The 18787-nt window shown below is 43.1% G+C and overlaps 1 protein-coding gene across 2 annotated transcripts in view; it reads left to right on the forward strand.

Annotated features, from left to right (window-relative positions):
* LOC138299952 (cytochrome P450 2G1-like) overlaps positions 1-9378 on the forward strand; it is a 318315-nt gene extending 308937 nt beyond the window's left edge. For both annotated transcript variants that reach the window (XM_069238682.1, XM_069238681.1), the window contains one exon: positions 9005-9378. In XM_069238682.1, coding sequence (XP_069094783.1) covers positions 9005-9186 — 182 coding nt within the window. In that variant the 3' untranslated portion in view covers positions 9187-9378. The remainder of the gene's footprint in view (positions 1-9004) is intronic.
* The last annotated feature ends 9409 nt before the right edge of the window (positions 9379-18787 follow it).

An 18787-nucleotide genomic window follows, 5' to 3' on the forward strand; every position in this document is an offset into this window, starting at 1 on the left:
GAGGATTTACCCATGTGGGAACCTGCCCAGCGATGCCTGTGGTAAAATGAACCAGTATGCCAATGTCTGCCGTTGTACACCCTTGGTGAAAGGGCCCAGGAGGTGGTTGTCAAAGATTGATCTACACTCGGGCCACCGCCAGATCCTCTTGGCTCCTGAATCTCAGCATTTGACCAGGGTCTCCACCCACCTGGGCTTGAGACAATATAAATGCCTCAACTTCTGCATCTACAGTGCCGCAGAGGTATTTCAAGACATAATAAGAGGAGTGCTGGCAGGCCTTACAGGCGTGTAGAATGTCAGTGACAATATCGTGGACAACGCCCCTATTATGGAGGAACATCTCCAGAGTCTGAGATCAGTGTTCCACTGGCACCAAAGTTGCAGCCTCACTCTACCACATGGAGAAATAAGAATTCTTAAATGAGGAGATATGCTTTTTCTTTGAGAAGGGCATCACCCCTGATCCTACCAAGGTCCATGACATCCAGACTGTGCCTTCACCCTCCACTACCACCGGAGTGAAATGCTTCCTACGAATGGTTACATATTGTGGCTGTTCATGCAGAACCTGAATCAACTAACTGGACCACTGTGTGAACTCACCAGGCAGTGGGGTTCTGAACAAGAGAAGTTTTTTCAAGGCACAAAACAGGCCCTGTCCACCAACACTACACTCACCTACTTCGCCGCCGGCAAGAACATAGAGCTTTCGGAAGATGCCAGCCTCAATGGCCTAGGAGCTGTCCTGTCTTAGAGAAAACAGTGTGGTCAGTAGGCCTCCATCAAATATGCCAGCTGTGCTCTAACCGCTAATAAGCAGTAGTACTCACACATCCAGATGGAACCGATCGCAATCCATTGGGATGAAATCATGTTCGCATCTACTTGTACAGACTAACATCCACTGCCTATACCTTCCACAAGCCACTAATATCACTGTTTGAAGGCTCAGCTTCCAAACCCATGGCACAAATTGATAAGTGGATTTTGCAGTTACAAGAGTATAATTTCTCCATGGAGGGCTGTCCTGCCACCCACAACCCTGCAGACTACCCCTCCTGGAATTTTCAGCCCACCACACCCCAGGAAGAGCAAGAGGACAAAGACGCTGAAGAGTATGGGAGGGTCATCCCCATTTTGCTAACCAATGTCATCAAAGCCACCCAGGCTGACAACTGTCTCCAGCAGGCCATAACAGCCAGAAGGTCAGGGAGCTGGGACGCCATCATGGCAATCCAGCCCAAAAGGATGGCAGAAGCCCAGTGCATGGTCAGGTCACTACATCAAGTGAAAAAATAGCTTACCATGTCAGCAGATGGATGCCTGCTCAGAGGGCCCAACTTGTAGTGCCTGCCAGCCTGACTCAGCGATTGGTGGACCTTGCTCCTGGGTCACAATAGGGGGTCATCAAGAGAAAAGTAGACTAAGAAGCATGGTGTGGTTCCTCAGCTTTGACACAAAAAGTCAAACAGACAGGCCAATGCTGCAGCCTCTGCCAAGCCATCAGACAAGGCCGACCCCACCTCCCCCGTAATCACCAAGTGGTCACGTAACGCCCCCTTGACACTGCACCATTGTCAACTTCAGCAGCCTGTAGGATGGCAGTCACCTGCTAGTGGTCATTGACGACTATTCCAGGTACATGGAGGTCAATACCATGAAGGCTACCTCTACAAAATAAATGATCCCCAAGCTAGAAACATTCTAGCTGCCCAAGGTCTTATCCAGGAACTCCCCACAGATAACAGCCCACCCTTTAATGGCCAGAACCTGACAAACTACTTGATAAAAAGAGGAACCAAGCATCAGTGGATTACCCCTCGTTGGCCTCAAGCCAACAGCGAGGTCGAATGCTTCATGAGGATATTCACAAAGGCAATTGGGATTGCGGAGGCAGAACAACAATTCATAGAGTGGTATTGACACCTTTTTAAAAAATTACGGACTAACCCTCCACTCTATCACAGGAGTGGCCTCAAGAACCCTCTGCTTCGGGTGCAGTGTCATGGACGTAAACCCACATCATTCCTCCTGGGAGCATTCTTCCATGCCTCCCATAGATGATCAAGCTTGTCAGGAATAACAGAACCATCAAGCATTTCAATGCCGTCATGCAAAAGCCCTTCAGATCTCCGTTGGGGACTGGGTGCTTGTGAAAGACCAGCACCCCGGAAGCAAGTTTCGGCTCCCTTTAGAACGAAGACCATGGAAAATTGGCAAGATCCGTGGAACAATGGTAAGTTAGTCCAGGGGCAAAGAGACAGCCATGCAATCACACTTCCAATTGTTCAAAGGAACTCCCAAAAATCCGCTGAAGTCTACAGATGGGAAGCCTCGGGTGACCATGACATGGATAATCTGCAACCAGCCTCTCAACAAGGACTGCAATCGCCACTGCCCTTCCAAATGGGGCCTGAACCTACCGAACTATCCATCACAGGTAGAATATAGGAGGCAAAAATACCCTGTACCAACCGACCTGGACCTGATTGTGGTCTCCCGAGGTACAAACAGTGACGGAATCTGTCACCTTCTCAACAGTTCCAGGACTATGTGATGGACTAGGTGAGATGGAGATAGCAATCCGCTGTGCTTCCGACTAAGGACTACCTGTGTTCTTTAACAACAACATGATGTTGGTTGTTGCATGTATGTTGTGTGATCTCCCATGGAGGTCTGTTAGTATGATTCACTGTTTTTGTTTCGCCACCAAGGTGCTTCTTTGTTTTTTTTTAGTTTCACTCTTTGTGAATTTGTTAAATTATAACCAAGGAATGTAAAGTTGTAGGCCAAAGGTGGAGTGGTGTTAAACCCTACTCCGTCCTCACATCACCTGTTGGTTTCACTCACAGTCACCTGATAGTGGGCATAAATAAATGGACAAGGCTGCATGTGGGCAGTTTGCGCTGTTAAGGCGCCCCTTTATGATAATTTATTACACATCAGGACTCGTTTTAGGCCAATTAATCTTTTGACCCAGTTGAGAGACACCTTAGGACGAGATAGCTAATCAATATGTCAATCAATACGTCAATGAGGTCATCAATATTTATCACAATAATACATTTCACCTTAGTCAAAGTCATTAATCAATTCAAGACACTACCATGACCTTGCAGTCATGAATAACCACACCAGTTTAGGAGAATTTTATGAGGTTTATTCCCTATTGATTACAATTCTAAGAGCATATGTGTTAATTTCATTAGCATAACACTCAATAACATTGTCATAATTTGGCAACTAGAATAAGACTTAAACAACGCAAGGAACGCAATTATTAGAACATAACACAGCGTCAGCATAGATCAACTTTTAGCAGTCTATCATTAACGTGTCAGTTCAACAAAGCACAGATTCAGTCGTTTGTCTATTTGCGTCAGTTTAGTGAACTCCTGCCCTAACCAATGATTAGCATTAGCATGTTGGGCTTCAGGCAAAACAATTTTGAACACCAATTTGGAAAACATCTAGCTATGGTCTCTGTCAAAAGTAAGCAGTTGGTACCTAGAAAGGAAAAGCAAACAGACAAATCACAATTTCAGTGTCATAATTACCCTCCAAGGTTTAAGTCAGCACTCAGGTTCAGTCTTCGTCTTCAGGACATCAGTCTAATCGCCATCAATCAGAATTCAGCTCCAGGGCAAAAGGGGCACTTCCCTCATAAGGAGGTAAAGTGCAAAAATGGGCACTCTAAGGACGAAGATGGTTTTGAGCAAACCAATAAGTCACCAAACAGAGTGACAAAGTTTCTGGATAAAATCAATTGCATTCCCTACCTAATTCTAAATGGCTCCCCGCGTTATGGTTTTTTATCCCTTTTTTGTTGTACATTCCCCTAAAATTCTATTGGATCTTAGTTATACCCCACTATCTTTACCCAATTGGAAAATGGATTATGTCATTAATCTTTCACCCCATATTATTTTACAAGCTTTTAATTGGTCCACATGATTGGCGTCTTCAGAGGTAGCACGTCCGGTATGATTTCATCCTTCTGTAATTCTTTGCACATCTTTTGGTCAGTAGCTCCATTGTCTTCACCAGTTCAAACGACCTTGTACATTACATTAATCTACACTGTTTCATTTTGTCTAATATTTTCTACAAGCAATGTGGATTTCATGGGAACGGATCTACTATGGTTACATTCAGCTTCTAGTTTGAAGAAAACAAGGGGGCATGTCCTTTTGCGAGTCAGCACACTGCAAGATAGGAAAAATACATTTAATATGAGAGCTAAGCAGCTAAGCTTCGGCTCATGCTAACTTAAGGCCTACAAAGATTCCAGCGCAAATTCAATAACGCAATCATTAATATTTAGTATAAAACCACACTTTAATATCATATTTTATCAACATTAGTAATTTCTATTAGTTCTCGTATATATTGGCGGCCACTCCCCGTGGTCACATTTCAGGTGCACGTTTAAGCGATAAATAATTTCTACAGTTTCTATGCGGCATTATCACACATTAATTCATAAAATTTTCATGTTAATATAGATTATATAATCTACGCTCTCTCAGCGCCATAACAGGTCTGATGTGTTACGAATGCTTAATACGCAGCATGTGGCCTACACCGAATGCCTTGGGCCCTGACCAACATCCCTGACCCCAGAAGAACAAAGGGAAGTTTCCAGCTTCTAAGGAGAAAAAAGAGCTCAAAAGATGCTTTGCAGACCAAAGGCAATGGTCTAACATATGTGTTGAACTTCTCGGAGCATTAAATTGAAAATAAAAGATCAGAAGACCTTGCCTGGCAAACACCTAACAGAAGCAGATTTTAAAGACATCTTGTTATGTTTTCAAGATATGTGCAATCCTTTTAAGAAGCTAGCAGCATAGCGCTTTGGGCCAGATTAGGTTTAGTTTTGCTCTATAAACACATATACTATCAAATACCATTGACAAATTCCCTCTTTCATGACATTCCTAAGGTCACGATTAAACTAGGTGGTTACGCCCGCTGCCATGGTGTTCAGGCACCAGGGACATAACAACCTCATCCAGCAATGGGCCCTCGGGGGAAGCATGAGGGCCTCGCACCCCCCTCCCATGGGCAGGGATGGAAGGAGAATTGCTTCCACTTCCACCTCAGGCCCAACCCCCCAGTGAAGTCTGATGACATCAGCGCACGAGCACGCGCTGACCTCATCAGAGGTCACCTCCCATTAGTTTCTCCTCGTTGCGGGGACAGGGAAGGTCAGGGAGGCATGAAAAGGGAAGGAAATACTTTTTCTTCTTTTTCATGTCTCTCTGAGCATTCCTGCATAGCGATCATGCTGCAGGAATGCCACTGGACACCACTAGACACCAGGGATTTTTGTTTTGTTTGTCTGATTTCATAATGTGAGTTACCCCTTTGGCAAGGGTCGCTCCCCAGGGTGCAATTTGGAAATTAGGCCTTTTCTAACCCCCCCTCCGCCAGAGATCGGCTTAAATTAATGGGAGCGACCTTTTAGGCAAGGGTCTCTCCCCTGGGGGGGCAAATTGTTTTGGGCAATTTTGGCCTATTTTTATTAAGCCAATCTGCCCCCAAGAGGGGCAGAAACCACTAGACACCTGGGATTTTGTTTTTTGCGACAATATCAAAAAAGGGGAGCGACCCCTTAGGCAAGGGTCACTCCCCTGGGGGGGGGGGGGATTTATTTTAGGCCATTTCTGCCCACCTTGGGGGCAGATTGGCCTATTTTTCCTAGGCCAATTCGCCCCCAGGGGGGCAGAAACCACTAGACACCAGGGATTCTTTTTGCACCAATTTCACACTAGGGGAGCGACCCCTTAGGCAAGGGTCTCTCCCCTAGGGGGAAAATTTATTTTAGGCTATTTCTGCCCCCCTTTGGAGGCAGAACAGCCTATTTTTGTAAGGCTCATCTTCCCCCAGGGGAGCAGAAAGCCCACCAGTCACCATGGAAAAATTTGTTTAAAAAAAATAGGGTGGCTGTATGACTATACCTCCATCCCAAATAAATGGAGGCACATTTGTTCTGCCCAGCGGTGGGCAGATGGTGCAATTACCCCCGATCCACTCCCCGGGAGGGCAGACAGCCTATTAAATGTCAGGGAATTAAAAAAAAATAATGTGGGGTGGTGGCTACCACAAACTGAAGGGGGTAACAGTCTTTCAGCTCTCCCCCACACACTAAAACATCCTATACCATGGCAAGCAAGAGGACATTTGATTATTTTGGGTTTTGGTTTCAAATTTGGGCCATGAGAGCTTGTCTAACTCTCAAAATCGTCCCACTTGAAATGGTGAGGGCAGGACTTTTTGGCCTTTGGGATGCTGCCATGTAGGTAAATCTACGAGACCTAGACACATCTGAAAACTAAAAATCTTGATGAGTCCAGGGTGGTGTGCTTCCATTTTCTTACCCACAATGCCCTGCAAACCTCCAACTTTGCTGGAAATCACACATTTTTCCCATATTTTTGTGATGGAACCTTCCGGAATCTGCAGGAATCCACAAAATTCCTACTACCCAGCATTGTCGCATCTATACCGATAACAATTCTACCCCAGTTGTCATCCTAGATATGCTTTTTTTCAAACTGCTCTTTTGGACCCCTTATTTTCAACATGTTTTTGGCTCTTCCCTGTCACAGGCACTTGGCCCACCTACACAAGCGAGGTATCATTTTTACTGGGAGACTGAGGGGAACGTTGGGTGGTAGGAAATTTGTGCCCGTGCAGTGATCCCACACATAAAAAAGTGGGAAAAATGGGATTTGTTTTTAGCTAAATTTGAGGTTTGCAGAGGATTCTGGGTCACAAGTCACACCTCCATGGACTCCCTCGGGTGTCTAGTTTTCAGAAATGTTTGGGTTTGGTAGGTTTCACTATATGGCTGCTGAGCACAGGACTGAAAACCCATGTGCCCCCCAGCAACAACAAGTAGTTTGATATTTGATAATTTTGATGTGTCCACATAGTGTTTTGGGGCATTTCCATTCCAGGGAACCAGGCCAACCCACACAAGTGAGGTACCATTTTTATCAGGAGACTTGGGGGAATGCTAGGTGGAAGGAAATTTGTGGCTCCTCTCAGATTCCAGAACTTTCTGTCACCGAAATGTGTGAAAAGTTATTTTTCTGCCAAATTTTGAGATTTGCAAAGGATTCTGGGTAACAGAACCTGGTGAGATCCCCTCAAGTAACCCCCATCTTGAATTCCCCTAAGTGTCTAGTTTTAAAAAATGCGCAGGTTTGGTAGGTTTCCCCAGATGTCGGCTGAGCTAGAGGCCAAAATCCACAGCTAGGCACGTTGCAAAAAAGAGGTTTGTTTTCTTTGGAAAATGTGATGTGTCCATGTTGTATTTTGGGGCATTTCCTGTCACAGGCAGTAGGCCTACCCACACAAGTGAGGTACCATTTTTATCAGGAGACCTGGGGGAACACAGAATAGTAGAACAAGTGTTATTGCCCCTTGTCTTTCTCTAAATGTTTTCCTTCCAAATGTAAGACAGTGTGTAAAAAGACGTATATTAAAGAAAAGCTCTGCAATTCACTTGATAGTATGGGCACTCCGGAATTCAGAGATGTGCAAATAACCACTGCTTCACAACACCTTATCTTGTGCCCATTTTGGAAATACAAAGGTTTCCTTGATACCTATGTTTCACTCTTTATATTGAACCAAATGAATTGCTGTATACTCGGTATGCAATGAAAACCCATTGCAAGCTGAAGCTCTTTTATTGGCTCTGGGTACCTAGGATTCTTGATGAACCTAGAAGTCCAACATATCCCTGCAACCAGAAGGGTCCAGCAGAAGTAATTGTATAATACTTTTGAAAATCTGACATTGCAGGAAAAAGTTACAAAGCAAAATGAGTACCTTTTTTATTTCAGCTGTTATTTTCTGTAGGAAAACCTTATAGGATCTACACAAATGACCCCTTACTGAATTCAGAATGTTTTCTACTTTTCAGAAATGTTTAGCTGTCCAGGATCCAGCATTGGTTTCACACCCATTTCTGTCACTAAGTGGAAGGAGGCCGAAAGCCCAAAAAGTAGTGAAAATGGGGCATTTCCCAATAAATTCCAACATTATGTTTAAATTTTTTATTTTCTGATTCATTTCTGCCTGTTCCTGAAAGCTGGAAGATGGTGATTTGCACCACAAAGTCTTTATTGACGCCATTTTCAGGAGAAAAAAAACACAAGCCTTCTTCTGCAGCCCTTTTTCCCATTTTTCTTTTAAAAACGAAAATGTTGCTGTATTTTGGCTAATTTAGTACTCTCTCCAGGAGAACCCACACACTCTGGGTACCTCTAGAATCCCTAGGATGTTGGAAAAAAATGGATGCACATTTGGCTTAGGTAGCTCTTGTGGACAAAAAAGTTATGAGAACCTAAGCTCGACTGCACCAAATAGCCAAAAAAAGGCCTGGCACCTGAGGGGGGAAAACCTGGCAGCAAAGGGTTAAGTGATCGAAAATGCTGCTGCCAGTGTTTTGTGCAATGCACTTAGGCAATAATCTTCATACCATTTGTTGCCCAAACTTCACTGGTTGCCTGTCACTCAAAGGATCCTCAATATCTGCCTTTGAGCCTACTGCAAAACCTGCCACGTCTACTTTCAGAATGTCCTCCATCCCAACACCTGTGCTTTCAACCTTCGGCCGTCTGATCACCAACCATTGCCCTTGCCCAAGATCAAGAAAGCTGGATTGGGAGCTGGTTGTTCTCCTCTCTAGCTGAAACATTTTGGAATATTTTCCCAGTCTCTGTTAAAGCTATATCGGGCCATCTACAATTTCTTGACTCCCTAAATAATTTGGCTGTTTTCTCTCTGTTTCTAGTAGAGGCGGAACACCCTCAGGACTTGGGCTGTACACATTTTGACATTGACATATTGTGCAGTAATACTTAAACGTGCTTACGTGCAATGCAGTTACCTCAATGTGTGGTAATGGATGGTTGTTAAAATGTATTATTAATGTTTGCTACAGTGGACGACATCTTTCATTTTCTTGTGGCTTTTCTCACTCCAGGTAAACGAATTTGCGTTGGAGAAGGGTTGGCCAGGAACGAACTGTTCATATACATCACCTCGATCCTTCAGAACTTCAAACTTAAGTTTTCTTGTGATCCAAACGAAATTGACATCAAGCCAAGATTGAGTGGTTTGATAGGCATCCCAGTAAATTATAAGGTTCTAGCAATTGCCCGCTAATGATGGTGGGAGTGTCTGATTCTCACGAAGGAACACCATAAGATGGAATGTTTTTATTTAACAAATTCCGACACCAACTACGCTTTTCTTTGAGAAAAAATGTACTACTTTATTTGTATGTCTTGTGTGCTTATGGTACACTTTATGTACTTCCTCAGTTGTTCTTGAATAAAATATGAGAGGTTTCATTAAAGCTTACTATCGTACCAGATTTATTTCAAAATCTCATGAAGTGGGACAATTTTGTTGAGGAAAATTATGTTTATGATGCATTTTATTTTTTCACTAACATAAATGTACTTTCATCAAAGAAGTAAGCACATTTTTAAATGATTGATGCATTCAAATATAAAGAGTCGTGATGAATTTACGTTATTGCTGGTTAGAACCGAGAATTGTCTAAAACAAAGCTAAATAGGATAGCAGTTGAATGTTCGGTATAAGCTAATTCCACGAGGTGCCATCAAAAGACCCTGAGGGGCATATTTGTACTCCGTCTGCGCCGAATGTGCGTCCAAAATTTTGACGCACATTCGGCGCAAACCTTGCTCCATATTTAAACTTTGACACCCTAGCCCGCGGACATCAAAATCCCGCCATGTGCGTCATTTTCTGGATGCAGGAAACTGCCTTGCGTTAATGACATGCAAGGAAGGCGTTCCCGTCCAAAAAATGACTTAAACGCCCGTGGGTCGTATTTATGCTACCGGGCAAATATCCCGCACGGCCGGGTGGCGGAGGCGGAAAATGATGCACAGCCCGATTTGCATAAAAAATGAATGCCTGGGTCAGGGCAGGCGTTAAAATGGTGCAAACACACCTGTATTTAATCAGAACACACAGAAGCAACTGCAGAGCAGCAAAAGGGAGAAATTGAGGTGCTTCTCATCCACCGTGCACGCAGACGCAGAGCACAGCAACAGCAGCTACCACAACACCAGCAGGGACCCCAAAGACAACGCAGAAGGCGTGATAGGATATTCTGCACCCAGACAACACTTCATGGCCTCAGGGAACATGACATCATCCAGAGGTACAGGTTGAACTGGCAAGCCATTCAGCAGCTGCTGTGCAACATTGAGCCACTGTTGGCACCCAGCTTGCTGACACCCCACACCATCCCAACAGAAACCAGGCTGCTAGCTGTACTACACATGTTGGCAAGTGGCTCCTTCCAAACCACTGGCGCCCTGGTTGCTGGGATATCACAGCCATCATTCTCCGCCTTCCTGCTCAAAGTACTGGATGCCATCATCGGACTCACACCCCGCCACATCTGCTTCTCAAACACACAGCAGAAGCAGCAGGAGACAAAACAGGGGTTTTACCTCATTAATGAAGTCCCACATGTCCTTGGTGCCATTGACTGCACTAATGTATGCCTTGTGCCACCTGCTGCAACTGCACACCTCTACCGCAACAGGAAGCACACACACTCCATCAATGTGCAGGCCATTGTGGATCACCAAGGATTCATCACCAATATCATGGCAAAGTATCCTGGGAGTGTCCTTGACTCATTCATCTTCCTTCACTGTACCATCAATCAACATTTCCAGGATGGACGATATACCAATGGACTACTTGTTGGTAAGTACAGAAACCTAGTTATATACACACTGCACAGCAACCCTCTAGGACAAACAACACATACACCACAACAGCGACATGTGAACAGGAACACACTGAGGTTGTGACACCACTAGGCATGTTTGATAGGTCTGCAGTGAATGTGTCACACATCTGAAATTAGTGTACAGTCTCATGTCAAGACGTCAATGATCACAACGTATGGAGAGGTTTGGCTAATTGTCACCTTGCAAAATGTAAGCGTCTCACTGATGTTTAAATTAATCTATTGGATATGTCTAAAGGTATGGGATGTCCAGGGTACATAGATGCTAACGTGTTACCACCACTGTCAAATTGAATTTGTGTATGGAACTATCATCTCACCCTCAGTGAAGACACAGGAACACCTGTATCACAAGTCACATTGCTAGGGAGTGCACCCTGTACTGCATATCCCAAAACATACTGCTGACAATGGTCAGCAGGCAAACACTCGTTCAGCCAAGGAAACAACCCAATGCAGATGGTACATTCTAGAAGCCTGGTGTTGGAAAATGGGTTATTGGTAGGGCAGGTAGGTACCTACACCTAGCAACAAGCCACTAACCTCCACATAGGTACAGTTAGGTCTCAGTAAATTAATCCCAGCTCACCCCTTGGTAGCTTGGCAACGAGCGTCAAGGCTTAACTTAGGAGACAAAGTGTAAAGCATTCAAATATCACAAAACAGTAATTAAATAAAACACAGGAAACAGTTTAAAAATCCAAAACCAATTTATAAAAATAGTTTATATTTTTATCTTTAAAATGACACAAAAACGATTAAAATCGGTTCAGGGGAACCGGAGATATGAATTTTTAAAGAATTATTACTTTTCTAGCGCTTAGAAACAAAAAGCGCCAATCGGGTCATCTGGTTGCACCTCGACCGGGGCAAAGTCAAACTTTCAGGCCGACCGCGATGGAGCCCTGCTCGGCTACAGGTCGCGGGAGGCCTCGGTTAAAAAGTTACCTTCTGACTTAGTCTTTATTTTGAAGTTTTTCTTCACCGGGACGAACCTGCCAGTTGAATCCGACCTCCTGGAGCCCTTGTCCGGATACTCGATGTGGGTTTCCTCGGTGGAGACTTTTACCTTCGGACTTAGTCGTTTTTTCGAGGTGAAAATCCTTCGACCGGGGTAAACCTGGATCTTGATCCGACGTCCATGGAGCCCTTCTCGGATACGATGGCTGGGAGGTCCCGGTCAACTTTTTACGTTCGGACTTAGTCTCTTTTTTGGATGTTTTTCTTTACCGGGACGAACCACGAAGTCAGGCCGGGTCACGGTTGAGGCAAGCCGGCGAGAATTTCCGCGGCGGGTCGGTCCCTCTCTGGAGCTTTTTTCCAAAAATTCTCAAATCTTTTCCAAACTTCTGGGGCTTCACCCAGATGTTCTTTTAAGGTTCTTTTGGGGTCCACAGCTCACCCCAAGGGTCCAGAAGTTCTGTGATGGTCCTTGGGGGGTGTGGACTTCAACTCCCAGAATGCACCTGGCGCAAACTCCTTTTTGGCCACTGGACAGTGGTCAGCTGGTCGCTTTCTTCAGGAGTTGGTGCAGGGGACTCTGGTTAGCAATTTTTCACCTGTAGCAAACAGGGAGTCCCTCCTTGAACCAGTTGAAGCCAGGCAAAGTCCTTCTTGTGGTGAAGCCCAAGTGTGCAGCTGGTGCAGTCCTTCTGAGTGCAGGTTCCAGGTGCAGGCCAGCGGTCCAGCAGGGCAGTCCTTCTTCTCCTTAAGTTCTTTCTTCTTGAAATTTGGTGGGGATCTGAGGTGTGGGTGCAGGTCTGCCAGTTTTATCCTTGCCCCTGGGTGAAAAGCAGGGGGGCCCTGGTTCTCCAATCAGGGACAGGGTCGTCCCCCTGTGATGACCACTTCCTGGGAAGTGTGGCAAAAATCCATCCCAGAAGGCAACAGTCTCTAAAAATCCAACATGGATGAATCTGATTTTTGGAGGTTACATCTGGCTGAGCCCACCCACTGGTGTGGCTAAAAATCATAAACACACCCCTCTCCTGCCCTCTACTAATCTAATCAAGGGGGCACCTAATTGTCTGGGGTTGCAGGATGTGGGGGTGTTGCTGGGTGCTGCAAATGTCCTTCTCTGCCTTTGAAGACCAGTTTGGCAGCCCTCCCCCTTCCTGCCTCACCATCTGCTGAGGGGAGATTCTCTCCCCCAAGTACATTCCTTTGTGTGAAGCCTGGCCACTTCACACCTCATCAAGGCAGCCTGGCAGAAGCTGCTGCAGGCTGGCCAATCAGAGCACAGCAGCAAGAACAATGCAGAGCTGAAATTGGCAACTTTTTAGGTAAAGTCTAAACTTTTTACCTGAACAAGTTATATTAAATCCCACAACTGGAAGTTGTGGGATTTATTACAACAATTAATTTGATACCAAATTCTTGGTATGTAACATTTAAGGAGACTTTAAAATTTAAAATAAAGTCTGCCCATTCTAGCCTATGAAGGCCATTTACTTCAATGAAGGAAAAACAAATTTGGCTGTTTTTACCTCACCAGGGCTTATAAATCTATTTTTATAAAGTCCCTGCTTATAGTTACATGGCACCCAGCCCTAGGGGCACACAGGGCACACCTTAGGGGTGACTTATATGTAAAAATAAGGTAGTTTAAGACTTTGGAAGTACCTTTAATTCCAAAGTCGAATTTGCATATAACTTTAATTTAAAAGCAGCCAGCAAGGCAGGCTTGCTTTTAAAATGACACTGGGCACCTCAGCAATGCACCTAGGTGTGCACCACCTATGCTGTGGTCCCTAAACCTACATGCCCTACCATATACTAGGGAGTTATAGGTAGGTTAACTTAGCCAATTATAATTAGCCTAATTTGCATATCCATTTTACACAGAGCACAGGCCCTGGGACTGGTTAGCAGTACCCAGGGCACCTTTAAAGTCAGGAAAACACCAGCAAAAAGAGGAAAATGGGGGCAAAAAGTTATGGGGCCTCTGCAATCAGCCCTGTTTTCTCACACCTGGAATCAACACAATAGCACAAAAGAGTCACAGACAACACAAGACAACTACTGCCATGCAAGATGTTATTAATGGGGCAAGCTACATCAACATGATCCCAACATGATTTTCTCTTTCAGCATGGGTATGGGATCCAGCCATGGATTATGACACCGTTTGGCAACTCAAGCACTGCAGCAGAGCGTGCCTACAATGAGGCACATAGGAGGACACGCACCATAGTCGAGAGGACCTTTGGCATCCTCAGGTCGAGATTCGGGTGCCTTCACATCACTGGTGGCAGCCTCCTATATTCACCAGAAATGGTCTGCAAGATCATTTTAATATGTGCCATCCTGCACAACATTTATGTATGAAGGAACATTCCCCTATTAGAACCAGAGCCACAAATGCCTGAAGAGGAGTAAGAGGAGGATGCTGGCCTGCAACATGAGGGGGAACAACAAAACACAGCTGCTGGATTGCGTAGGCGCCAACATATTGTGAACAATTTCTTTTGAAACAACTCACCATCACCACTGTATCAACATATGTAAATAAACACCGATAATAATCACCATATCATGGTCTGGGTAATCATTTTTGCTCACCTTTATCTCTAAGTACCAGAATAAGAGTGTAGCCTTATGGAGCATTGCTGACATACCGATCAGGACACAGAAATTTCCAAAGTAACTGTGATGGGTATTATACAACAGTCACATTCACACACACACTGTAAATGACATATATCCTGTACATTTCACCATTGAAGGGCAATAGCAGAGGACCACACCTATTTCACACATACATGTTGGCAACATGGTTCATCGCAGCATATGGCACACAACTAAGACACCATCAGTCAGTAAGGGGAAAAAAAGCCTCATACATGAGGCAGTGGATGTGCTATTGCATTGGTAACAGGAATGTATGACCAGACCCTTGACAGCAGTAAGCCGAACAGCACCTATCTTTGCAAGGAATATCTGTGACTACAGTTCCATATAAGCAAAACATAGACAGCACAAGTGCCACATCTATGACAAGCATTGCGCACATAGCTTGGTCTGACTCTAATAGTAAATATATGGAACAAGTGGTACTATGGGTCAGATATATTGATGATCTCTTTCTCATTTGGGATGGTGATGAAGGTTCCCTCAAACAATATGTTAATATCTTGAATAACAACGAGTTTAATATTCATTTAGATTTAAAACATAGTGCCCAAACCATAGAATTTCTTGATGTCCAGATTTCTGTACAAAAGGACAACTATCTTCCGCAAACCAACAGCCTGTAATTCAATTCTACATGGTAATAGCGGCCATCCAAAAGCTTTGAAATGGAGCATTCCATTTAGTCAATTTTTACGGGCTCGTAGAATTTGTTCTAACGATGAATGCTTTAATACAGAAATTGTTATTATGACACAGAGATTTCTGGAGAGAGGGTACCCCTTAAAGATTCTCAAAGATGCCCATTTGAGGGTCTTGAACATGTCCAGAGAAAAACTGCTTTTTAAATCTGGTAGCATCAATAATCAAGATCAAAATGATGGATCTTCACCTAGACTGTTTCTGGAATTCAATTCCCAACATTCACATCTAAATAACATCATACAAAAAAATTGGCATGTTTTGAGACATGACTCTGCTATAAAGGACAGTATAGGTCCTCATCCACATATCACATATCGTAAAACTCAATCATTGGGTGACCATCTCACCAGAAGCCTATTCCAAAGTTCCAAAGCTAATTCGTCTTGGCTAGCTAAGAAAAGTCTTGGTTTTTGGAAATGTGGACATTGCAAATCCTGTTTATATGCACAAAATACTCACACATATACTACTTTTGAAGGGAAAATCTGTGATATAACAGATCGTATCACATGTGAAACTGAATACGTTGTATATGTGATTGAATGTGGTTGTCATAAAAAATATGTAGGCAGTACCATTCATAAATTGAAAGTCAGGTTCTTACAACATCTCAGAGCTATCAAGAATCATGATCCATCTTACCCCTTAGCTAAACACTTTTGGGACGTACATGAAGGCAATTGCAGCTCTTTAACATTTTATGGTGTTAAAACCATTGCTGCCCATCCCCGGGGAGGGAACAGAACTGCGCATTTGAGACAAACTGAGTCTAAAATGATTTTACTTCTAGGCACAGAAAACCCCTGGGGTCATAACTTGGATGCAGAGCTTTATGTCCATTTGTGAGATTTTAGATTTCTTTTCATACATATATATATACATTTTTATATATTTTTATATATATTCTTTTTCCAGTAGAAAACATGAAATTCATTTGACATTTAAAAATATTGCTTTTTAGGATCCTTTATTGGTTAATGAAATTTCCGGATTGAAATTTAGTTCATTTTGTTATTTTATTTATCACATATTAATTCACTTTAGGGTGTTACACTCATCTAATTTACCTTTGTACTGTAATATATGCTTCTGGGTCTAGCGGTGTGTATATATATATTCCTTTTGCTGAATTTGTTGGGTCTTGTTTGCAATTTCAAAATTAATGATAAATTTGCCTGTGATATGGATATAATAATTCTTTCCTTTTTAGAGTATATTAATATTCAGAGGATCAGGATTAATTTTATGAATTGTATTATGATCTATTTAAAATGGAATTTGATATTGTTATTAAGAGTAATTGAGATATTTATATAAATTGTATAGAATTTTGGTTATTAACATCCATTTATATATTTGTCCGTCTTGGATATAACTTTTATTGGTATCTCTTTCTTAGAATCGATTGGATGTCTTCTATTTATTTAGTCATTTATTTATAGCTTGTATATAGATTGATTGCATTGTATTTAATTTATAGTACATATATTTATATATTTATTTATTTATTTTTCAGGCTTTTAAAACTATTAAGTAAATAGTGGATAATATGTCGATATTAAGAGTGAAATGAAAAAGGAAGAGAAAGAGAGAAAAAAAACCTTATACATGGGGCCTTCCTTTCCCTGCATTTAACAATTATCAATTGTGATTATATATTATTCATGCATTTACAGGCGACCAGATCATATATGTGATATTGCAGTATAACATGAAAGAAATATACAATGTTATATTTGAAGTTTTTATCTCATCAAAGCACAGGATTATTAGTCTCTAATTTTTAAACTTAGAATTGCTACGTTACAAAATGGCCGCTCTGTTTGCACTTCCCTCGAGCTATGCAGTCAACAACAAAGAAGGACTATATGGTTTAAATAGTTGGGTGTAAAAATGTCTGCCAATGTCCTGTTGAAGGCTTCTGCCGAAACACGTTGACATCTGGTTGGGACAGCGTGTGTTTGTTCATGGTGGGCACATTATTGATTTCCTTTTTGTACTTTTTTACCATTTTATGCGGGTCGAATTTACCTGCATTTAAACCTTTTTCAATAAATAGCAGCCGATGAAATTATTCATAAGTGGTTTTTGACTCTACTATTTTACGAGCTCATTTTGGATGATGTGCAGCCCTTGGTGTGCGATTATAATGCACCAGTTTTCTTGAATACACATGACATTCCATGTACATGTCAGCCCATGTCCTAACTCCTGACACACCCATGCTCCTGGTCTCACCCCACCTGTCTTAAAAGGTCCCTGGAATGGTAATATGTGTACCCAGATATTCCCTCCACTACACACACACAGACTAACAATAGTAATCCAGTGTGCTTCACCCTTTCATATGGTATGCCATAGTCATAGTACATCTGTCTGCATGGACGTCAGGTTAAATAATGCACTGGCTTGTAGTCTCTAAGCCCTGTTATCATTTGTAGATTGCTTCCCATGTGAAAGGCACTGTTGGCCATTTGAACTCAAATCTCACCTACAGGACTTGTGAGAAACTGATGCAGCACACACCTGTGAGCACCTCCATGCAGACCACCCATTTGAACATGTGCTGCCCTTGCAGATGCTTGGAACAGCATAGAAGCTGCCATTTTGTTGATTACACTGTTATGCATTGCTAGAAAAATAAGCTGTGTAACACAGCCCTTGGGTTTATATGTCACCTTCCAAAACACAACTGTCTTGTTCTTCCTCCGACCAGTCTTATTCAGACCAATGAGTATGTACATTGTGAAACTGCTGGATCCTGATTGACCCTGCATCCTGTCAGCCTGACTGGCACCTGTCTGTACGTTACCCTAAAGGTTCCTCGTGGCTACATATGTAGCATACTTGCTTTCTCAACCCTCACATTCCTCCGGGGGTATTTTGTCAGGTGCTTCCTAAATGCATACTCAAATACATTGTATAGCATAATCTGCTTTTTTACTGTACCATAATTGGGAACTTGTCTCCAAATACCCAAATCATGGCCTATCCCTTGTCTGGGTTTCATGTATGCATGAGCGACAAAGTGTGACAGTGTACCAGGGCCGTATGCAGGAATTGGGTATGGTGCCTCCAGCAGAACCAGCAACATCTGATAATGTGCATGAAAAGTCCACACACGTTAGGACCCTGACAGTTCACACGCTGAATCACATTGCTCACAACATATTGATGGGCTGTGCGTGCTGAATAGCTGCAAGATTAATCAACACAGAGGCTATCTGCAGTGAGATGCAGTGGGAACTTTACAGGCCAACCTGTGTACAAATGTTATAATGACACCTACCGGAACATGACCCCTGAGATTTGATCTCACTCAGCACACCAAGGTTGCCCTGTTGACAGTCTCATAACACGTCTGCAGTGACAGGGTGGGACCATCCCCATGTAGGTTCTTATGTCCTCATTGGCTTTACTTCCATTGATCTCCAAAGGATACTCAGTAGATACAAGAATAGCCGCCACTGACTCATGATAAGACCTGGACGTAACTGTGACAACATAGACCCCTAAAAATATACAGGATCAACATTGGACCACACACATGAACTAGTCACCTCTGTGCAATTGATCACTGGAAATAAATGGCCACGAGCTGCTTTGTCTGCTGGTCCACCACTGCCACAG

The sequence above is a fragment of the Pleurodeles waltl genome, chromosome 6 (assembly GCF_031143425.1).
Source record: "Pleurodeles waltl isolate 20211129_DDA chromosome 6, aPleWal1.hap1.20221129, whole genome shotgun sequence".
Taxonomy (NCBI): Eukaryota; Metazoa; Chordata; class Amphibia; order Caudata; family Salamandridae; genus Pleurodeles; species Pleurodeles waltl.